This window comes from Trachypithecus francoisi, unplaced genomic scaffold (assembly GCF_009764315.1).
Source record: "Trachypithecus francoisi isolate TF-2019V2 unplaced genomic scaffold, Tfra_2.0 Lachesis_group10, whole genome shotgun sequence".
In the NCBI taxonomy this organism is placed as follows: Eukaryota; Metazoa; Chordata; class Mammalia; order Primates; family Cercopithecidae; genus Trachypithecus; species Trachypithecus francoisi.
Genome location: NW_022681455.1, coordinates 29,588,102 through 29,597,290, shown reverse-complemented (window position 1 = coordinate 29,597,290; position 9,189 = coordinate 29,588,102). Strand labels below are relative to the sequence as shown.

At 49.7% G+C, this 9,189-nt stretch overlaps 1 protein-coding gene across 4 annotated transcripts in view; it reads left to right on the top strand.

Annotated features, from left to right (window-relative positions):
- The first annotated feature begins 4,446 nt into the window (after positions 1 to 4,446).
- Positions 4,447 to 9,189, top strand: part of GABBR1 (gamma-aminobutyric acid type B receptor subunit 1) — a 43,864-nt gene continuing 39,121 nt past the window's right edge. For 2 of the 4 annotated variants that reach the window (XR_004438622.1, XM_033216547.1), the window contains exons 1-5: positions 4,507 to 4,774; positions 5,239 to 5,326; positions 6,030 to 6,233; positions 6,980 to 7,165; positions 8,500 to 8,520. Coding sequence is in view for 3 of the 4 variants with exons in the window: in XM_033216547.1 (XP_033072438.1) it covers positions 5,239 to 5,326; positions 6,030 to 6,233; positions 6,980 to 7,165; positions 8,500 to 8,520 (499 nt within the window). In the remaining variant the exon portion in view is untranslated. Of the gene's footprint in view, positions 4,775 to 5,238; positions 5,327 to 6,029; positions 6,234 to 6,979; positions 7,166 to 8,499; positions 8,521 to 9,189 lie in introns of all 4 variants that reach the window. The other 2 variants (XM_033216546.1, XM_033216548.1) reach the window with 2 other exon arrangements.

Sequence of the window (9,189 nt, the reverse complement as noted above, 5' to 3'; positions counted from 1 at the left end):
GATGGCAGATGGCAGTCTATGAGGAAGCCAGCCCTCACCAGACACTGAATCTGCCAGTAACTTAATCTTGGATTTCCCAGTCTCCAGCACTGTCAGAAATACATTTCTCTTGTTCATAAGTTACCCAGTGCAAGAGATTTTGTTATAGCAGCCCAAATAGACGAAGACAGCAACCAAACTAGAATTGTGTGTGGGGAGCAATAGAGAGGGTTTATTAAAGAAAGATTTTCCCTTACTCTCTTACTTCTTTCTGGCTCAGTGATTCTGAGTGCCTGTATCTATCAAGATGGGAAGAAAGAGAACATACAAATGGAAACTGAGGGGAAGGATCAAACAGTTTCACAAAAATATCCTATTTTAGTGATATTAAATATGACGGAAAGAGTTCAAAACCTCATTAAAAAGCCAGAGTGAATCCCAGAGTGTAAATAACTTCACATCTGAATAATAAACCTTTGCCCTATACATTTTTCTAAACAGCAAGAGCTGTTATAGGACAGAAAACTCTCCCAGAAGACAGGTCTTTCATCCTAATCCAAGAGGACATGAACATCTTCCATTCACCCAGTGATCACCACTGCTTCAGATGAGAGAACAGAACTGCAGTTGACCTTTGATAGAAAATGCCTTGGAGTGGGAGTTGGGTGAGAGAAGCGCCTCAAAACTAAGCCTCTCAATGCAATAGAAAGAATTTGGAAATAGTGCAGTGAACTTAAGTGCAAATTTTGGCTCTGTCAGCTTTAAAGCTGTGTGACCTCTGATTTGCTTCTTACTTTCTTTAAATGGTAGTTTACTAGGCTCAGTATAGAACATGAATAACCACTCTGTGTGGTTAGGTGAGAATTTAATGAGATACCCACAAAATGCACCTAGCATCTACATGATCATCAGTAAATTGAATTACATTGGTTAATATGTTTTCAGGGCTCCCAGCGTGTTAAATTCTGGGCTATATGTTCTCAGGGATGGATGGAAGATGAGGCAGAAGAGAGAAAAGGAGGTAGAAAGAAAGTATGGGAGGCCTGGCCCGGTGGCTCACACCTGTAATCCCAGCACTTTGGGAGGCCAAGGCAGGCGGATCATGAGGTCAGGAGTTTGAGACCAGCCTGGCCAACATGGTGAAACCCTGTCTCCACTAAAAATACAAAAAATTAGCTGGGAGCGGTGGTGGGCACCTGTAATCCCAGCTACTCAGGAGACTGAGGCAAGATAATTGCTTGAACCCATAAGGCAGAGGTTGCAGTGAGTGAGATCACACTATTGCACTCCAGCCTGGATGACAGTGTGAGACTGTCTCAAATAAATAAATAAATGAATAAATAAAAATAATTTTTAAAAAGTATGGGGACTAAAATGAATAAGATTTGTCATTTTCCAGTAATCTGAGTAGGAACTCCACTGTCTCCATGAAAAACAGTCAAAAACTGCAAGAGGAGATGACATTGCCAAAGGTACAAATTTTACAGAAGTGAGAGAACTGGATCAAGCCCAGGGAGCTTTCCAGAGGAAATAAGTTGTGTACTTGATGTAAAAGGAAAAGAAGGAAGTAGACTGACTGTGGGGAGGATGAAATTAGGATACTCAAGTAGTGGTTCTAGAAGGACCTTTATAAATACCCTGAAAAATATGGCCAGGAATCCTGGCAGTGACATTGGAGTATGAAAAGATGTGAAAGGAGGAAGTTGCAGCTACTGGTGGAAAAAGGTAAGTGGTTTGTATAGTGAATATAATTGGAGCCCCTGTCTGTACCCTCAAATGCCTCTGCCTCCCAAACAAGTAACAGGTTTTAGCTATATTGATTCAACTTGCTTAGGAAGGTTTTCTTTTAAACCTTTATAAATCAATTAGAAATGATTTATAGAGGAGACACTTGTAAAACATTTGAACAGAAGTTGAACAGCAAATACGACAAAAGAAAAGTGTACAGGCCGTGCACAGTGACTCACACCTGTAACCCCAGCACTTTGGGAGGCTGAGTCAGGTGGATCACCTGAGGTCAGGAGTTTGAGACCAGCCTGATCAATATTGTGAAACCCCGTCTCTACTAAAAATACAAAATTTAGCCAGGCATGGTGGCGTGAACCTGTAGTATCAGCTACTTGGGAGGCTGAGGCAGGAGAATTGCTTGAATGAGCCGAGATCACACCATTGCACTCCAGCCTGGCTGACAAGAGTGAAACTCCGTCTAAAAAAAAAAAAGAAAAAAAGAAAAGTATGCAAAAATTAATGGCCCAGAGGCAATTCTTGTTAACATTTTGATACATCTTTTAGCTGTTTTTTTTTTGTTTTGTTTTGTTTTTTGACTGAGTTTCACTCTTGCTGCCCAGGCTGGAGTGCAATGGCATGATCTTGGCTCATTGCAACCTCTGCCTCCCAGGTTCAAGTGATTCTTCTGCCTCAGCCTCCTGAGTAGCTGGGATTACAGGCATGTACCACCATGCCTGGCTAATTTTGTATTTTTAGTAGAGATTTTCCACATTGGTCAGGCTGGTCTTGAACTCAGGACTTCAGGTGATAAGGGAAGGGGCACTATTGACATTTATGGGTGGGACAGAGGTGTAAGATATTCTTCAAAGCACTATCTACATGTTGAAGAATTGTTCCTCACCCAGATTCTCAAAAGTCCCCTAGGACATTCATGTAGTGAAAACCTGTGTTTAATTATCTGAGCCTAGAACTTAATACAGTTAAATTTTTTTTTTTTAAATATACAGTGAACTTTCTAGGAATGCAATTATAGTTCTGTGTAAATTTAGGGAAAATTAACTTTGCTACCAAGAGTTGTTCAACATTTTGTTAAATCACTTCATTGATGGCAACATGCTGGAGATAGTTGAGTCACCAATTCAGCACCTGGATCAGCCTGTGTTGGTAGCAGTTCCATCCCCGTGGTTCTGTGAATAGGTGGAAGCATCTGCTTACTCCATCAAGACTTCTAGGGTAGTCGGGCCTCGGCACTCACACATTAAAATACTGTTTATGTTATTTTATTGCAAGTTACTTTTCTTTCATTTCCCCTTTACATTACAGAAAGGGAAGCATTTTGCTTTTGTGTGTGTGTGTGTGTGTGTGTGTGTGTGTATGTAGGTAGGTTATATCATCTATGACTTTCTCTCCCTCCCTCCCTTTCTTTCTTTTTTTGAGATGGAGTCTTGCTCTGTCACCTAGGTTGGAGTGCAGTGGTGCGATCTTGGCTCACTGCAACCTCTGCTTCCTGGGTTCAAGCGATTCTGGTGTCTCAGCTGGGATTACAGGCGCACACCACCACGCCAGACTAATTTTTCTATTTTTAGTAGAGATGGGATTTCGCCATGCTGGCCAGGCCAGGCTGGTCTCAAACTCCTGAGCTCAAGTGATTGGTCGGCCTCGGCCTCCCAAAGTCCTGGGATCACAGGCGTGAGCCTCATCCATGAATCTCAATTTAGGACAGTAAAAGTGTCATTACAAAATATTTATTGTAAAAAAGAGTTGAAGGTTGAGAGTCTCAATTCTAGTCAGTCTCTCAGTGTTTGGTTTCTTCCTACCATTTTTTTCCCCCTAGGACCAGTCAGAAAGAAGCTTTTTTTTTGTTTGGTCCCTCCGCAAGAAGGAGCCCACTGTTTCCTCTCCCAGCCCAAACTCAGACCTACGAACAACAACAACACACCACACACACACCCCTCCACTTCAAGGTATAGCCAAGAGCTTCTGGAGCCGTCAGAAAGGTCTGTACCTGCTGTCTTTAGAGCTTCCAGTTTGCCCTTGGTCAAGAAATACTGTTTGCTAGGCCCTGCTGGAGTACCTTAGATAATATTGGCTTCTAACCACCTGGAGGTTCTTCTTTCTTTTGTCCTTTTACTCCCTTCGTACCTTAATTTCTCTCCTTGATGTCCCCCTCCCTGTTTTTCTTTTTTTCTTTTTTGCCTCCAATCCGTTCTGCGCGTTCCCTGCAGAGCAGGCGAGTAGCAATGCTGCTGGACCATGGAGCTGCTCTAGTCTCCCAGAAATCTTTTCTATACCCACATTTCTCGCATTTAAGTGGCCCTCAGCCCCCCTCCCCCACCTCCTTCTGACCCAGGTTTCTTCTTTCTTGCCCTCCGGTCGCAGTTCTCCTGGGCCTCTGCCTCTCTCCTGTCACCCGGATCCAGGGCTGCCTTCTCTTTGTGCAGCCGTCCTTCTCCACCTTCATCCCAGACTCCCTGTCTCAGCGCCAGCTCCTCTGCCTTTGGCTCGGGTTCCCTCATCCCGACCTCAGCTTCCAATAGTCTTGCCCGCAGGTCCCCGGGTAGTGACCAGTGCCCGGCGGCGAGTGCGTGTGCACAAGTGCACCTCCCACTCTCCCACCTCTCAGCCGCGCGCCTCTCCGCCGCCCGCCCCACCGCGCTGTGGGCGGTCCAGGGCGGGGCTGGGATCCGGGGCGGCTCCCGGGGCTCGGGTTGTGGGAGGCGCCCTCTCCCCGGTCTTCCCCTCTCTTCCCCCCGCCCTGCCTTCCCCTGCACCCTCCTTCCTCCCTCCGCCCGGGAGCTCTCACCGGTCCCCGGCGCCGCCTCCTTCCCTCCCGGCTCCCCACTCCCGTGGCTGCCGCCGCCCCGGGGAAGAAGAGACAGGGGTGGGGTTTGGGGGAAGCGAGAGAGGAGGGGAGAGACCCTGGCCAGGCTGGAGCCTGGATTCGAGGGGAGGAGGGACGGGAGGAGGAGAAAGGTGGAGGAGAAAGGAGGGGGGGAGCGGGGAGGAGCGGCCGGGCCTGGGGCCTTGAGGCCCGGGGAGAGCCGGGGAACCGGGCCGGCGCGCCGAGGTAAGAGCCAGGGCCCCGGGTTAGCAGGGCTCGGAGAGGGGCGCGCGGCGTGATGGGGGAGGGGGCAGTGGGCGCAGGGCCCAGCTGGGGGAAGCGGGGCTCGGGGAGAGGAGGAACCGCGGGGATGGAATCGGTGAGCGCTGAGGCGGCCGATCCCGGGAGCGTGGGTAAGCCAGGCTCCTGTGAGCCGCGGGGGCCGGGGGAGAGGAGGTGGTGAGAGGTGGAGTCCCGGGAGGGTTGGGGGCCGAGGGAGGCAGGAGGAGGGTGGGGACAGGCTTTCTCTCCTCCTCTCCCCCCCCCCCCGCGCGGGGCTCCGCCCCCGCCTCCTCCGCGGGGCGCTCTCTTGGTCCCCGGGCTCAGCCCAGTCGGAGCCTGCGAGGCAACCGGCAAGAGGTCGAGTAGTCTCCGGGTACGGGCCGCGCCGGCGGGGCTCGGTCCGGTCCTCATGGCCGCCTCTCACTTAGATGCTGCTGCTGCTGCTGCCTCTGGCGCCACTCTTCCTCCGCCCCCCGGGCGCGGGCGGGGCGCAGACCCCCAACGCCACCTCGGAAGGTGCACCCTTCTTCGACGACCTCGGGCCCTCCTTCGCCCCACTTCCCTTTCCCTGCATCTCCTCATTTCTGGTCCTCATCACGATCCCATCAGTCTCACATATCATCCCGGTCTGGCAACCCCTTCTGCTCGGCTCCGCTTTACTACTGCTGACCTCTTTCTGTCACCCCACGTTACTATCCAGCACCCCTTTTCTCTGCCCACATTACTACACTATACCACCTTTTTATGCATTATTTTCTCCGCCTCAATCCCTTTCCCAGCCCCTCATTACTACCTCAATTACTCCCTTTTCTTGGTCCCACTTTGCTGTCCAGATGATCTTATAAGGCCCCCTTTATCCTCCTGTCCTAATTCAACTCAAATATCCTCATTTAGCCTTTATTTTTTTTAAATAAAAGCTCCACCCACATATCATACCCTTCATGATTTCTTTACTTTTCTTCCTTACCTCCACCCAGCACCCTTCCCTCCCCACTTGTGGGTTCTCTCATCAGCTTTAACCCTGGCCCTTTACTCTCGGTCCTTTAGCCAGGGGATCTGTACCCGTCCCCACTCCCACCCTCTAGTGCCCCATCCCTCTTCCTCTGTCCCCAGCCTGCCCACAGACCACGCCCTACCCTCCCCTGCCTCCCATTGGGGAGCCTGCCTTTTCCTCTTTCCCACCATTCCTCTCTGTATGCCTCCCCCACTCACCCCTTAGGTTGCCAGATCATACACCCGCCCTGGGAAGGGGGCATCAGGTACCGGGGCCTGACTCGGGACCAGGTGAAGGCTATCAACTTCCTGCCGGTGGACTATGAGATTGAGTATGTGTGCCGGGGGGAGCGCGAGGTGGTAGGGCCCAAGGTCCGCAAGTGCCTGGCCAACGGCTCCTGGACAGATATGGACACACCCAGCCGCTGTGGTGAGTAGCCTCGGAAGCCCCTCCCCTCTTCAAGACCATTCCTTTTCCTGCCGCAAACTTAGCATTACTGCTTGCAAGTCAGCACTTTAAATCCAGTATACCAAAATTCACAAATACATTTATTGAAAGACTACTACATAAGAGCGGTTTTGCTCTGTGCGGTTGGAGGTAGTAGAGCTAGCAGCCTGCACAGTTCATTTCATCCTCCCTTCATTAGGCCACTGCTCATTGGCCTATAACATTGATAATTCATCTTGTGAATTATTCTCTTTGAGGATCATTAGTGGCAGATGATGACAAAAAAATTCTAAAATGATTTCATCACATTTTTGAATACCTCTGTCACCAACCCAGAGACCATATGCCCAAGAAACAAAAGCCAGTTTAATATTAGTAGAAGCCAACTATAATAAGAAAATCTGATTGTGCATCCAAAGTTATATACATCTACATATTTCAAAGCCAGAGAACCGCCCACTGTAGCTGACTTTGAAGAGATCCCATTTTGTGTGCTTATAGCCCCATCTTGGGTTCCTACAATGGTAATTTTTTTTTCTTTCGGGAATGTGTGGATGCTTGCAGAGGTAAGGGAGGATTGGAAGATAGGTAGGCAAATCCTTTTCACATGTGATTTTCTTTAGCGCAGGATGCTTGTGGACCCAAACCCACACCTGAGTCCCCTGCTCTTTAAAGGGAAAGAGCCTTCTCCAACTCGCCTCTCTTCTTATTTTCCTGTCTCTCCACAGTCCGAATCTGCTCCAAGTCTTATTTGACCCTGGAAAATGGGAAGGTTTTCCTGACGGGTGGGGACCTCCCAGCTCTGGACGGAGCCCGGGTGGATTTCCGGTGTGACCCCGACTTCCATCTGGTGGGCAGCTCCCGGAGCATCTGTAGTCAGGGCCAGTGGAGCACCCCCAAGCCCCACTGCCAGGGTGAGGGGAACAGCTGCCTGCATGCAGCTGATGAGGACGCTTGTGTGAGGATGGGAGTGGGGTGGGAATGGATAATGGGAAAGAATGGGGAGCTACAAAAATGTGGGGGAGGACATTGGAAAGGGGGAGATGAAAGTCCCTTTTTCCTCCATTACTTGCCTCAAACTTCCTCTTGCAGTCCCGGAAATCCTCTGTAGGTTGTGGGCTTCCTTCCTTTACCTTTTAAAAAAATCTTCTTCCTGCTCCCAATTCTTAAAGCCTCACGTTTTCTCTTTTCCTTTATGAATCTCACCTCTCTCACCTTCTTAAGGTTTAAATACTCCAATTTTCCCTTTCTCTAAACTTAGAACTTTCCATTGCATCACCCTCTTCTAGAATTGATCCCTCACCATTCCTTATATAATTAATTTATTGTAAAGTCTCAGAAATAAATCAAACATTGTACTGAGAAAAATGGAGAAGGAGAGCTCTGGGGGTGGAAACGTATAGGGTAAAATACTTAAAATTGGAGGCAGCACTATCAGAAGATGAAGAACAACTCAGGGATGGGGTGGGAAGAAGACAGTCCTTTTCTATACCTCCCAGACAACCTCCATTATTCCCTAAGGGAATCAGTGTTGTGTCTACTTTTTTTTTTTTTGCCATGTAATTCTACAAACTCTCCCTTTTCTAGGCACCCGAACTCTGCCATCTTCTCTCCTGGGGTGCAGTCATCCCATTCCTATGCCTCATACTTCCTCTACCCTGGTAGATTCTTTCAAGATCCTTGGGCTTTACTTTCCTCACATAACTCAGTTATTCTGCTTCTAGTTTACCATTTTATTCTGGAAATGGAGAGTCCCATCCAGGGGTGGACTTATGACACTACCGAAACTTAGGCTTCAAGGTTTCTCACCTACAGGGCCCTCTTCCTGTGCTCTAATAATATAGAGGGCTCGATGGATGTGTGTTCATATGGTAATAGGCTTTTGTAAAAATTGCAGAAATAAGATTTTAACAGCAATTGCTTAAAGCCAATTGTATGTGTAATTTTTTTCTTAAAGATTCCCAATTTTGTAATATTCAGGCACCACAGAACCAAGATCTGCCCCAAACTTAGCTACCGGCATTCCTGTCTCAAATTCTATTGTTCTATGAAAACTCGAAGAAGAAAATAAGTCCTGATCCCCAGACCCCCCTTGCTCTTATCCTCAGGCACCCTCCCCTCAGAAACGCAGGCTTCTGCCCTCCCTGGTCTTCAGCATGGACAGGTGTGGGAGGGGGCTGGGGATCAGGCCAGGGAAGCTGGGCGCCAGTGGTAACTCTTCTCTGATCCCCGTCTTTCCTGCTGCCAGTGAATCGAACGCCACACTCAGGTGAGATGAGAAACCCTTACCGCGTGCACTGCAATGCCCTCCCCTTCACTCTGCACCCTCCACCCCCTGAAATTCTGCCCTTGAGGCTACGGGGCGTCGTCCGTTGTCACCTTCCCCAACCCACCCCAGTTTGCGGCCACCCCCTTCCTTCCCTACCTGTTTCCTGCCTCCAGTCCCGGTTTTCCGGGCTGCGGTCCCTCCGTGTCCCTGCTTGGCTACACTTCCCTGGGCTCCACCTCCTCCCAGACTGCCTCGCCGGTGTCAGGCAGAGCCCAGCAGAGGGCGGCAGGGTGCTGGGAGACCCTGAGCTTCCACCACGTCTTCCCTGTGGGGTTTCTTGCGACCTTCTCTGGAACCTTTTCCAGCCTGCTGCCTCCTAGGATTTCACCTAATGGACTTCCTCAGCCCGTCCCACCCATCCCAACCCTGGCCAGGCCTCTCGCGCTCTTCCCCACATCCTTTCCTTCTGTGGACCCCTTCCCTTGTCTTTTCTCAATTCCATGTCCCGTCTCCCTTTCTCAGGTTTCTGTCTACCCCGCCCCAGGCTCCCTTCCACGATCCCACCACTCCCTCAAACCAGTCTCCCTTCCGCACCCAACTCGTTCCCTCCAAAACCGTTTCCTCTCCCCGCATACCCTCAGTGCTTCACTGTATCGACTCATACTCCCA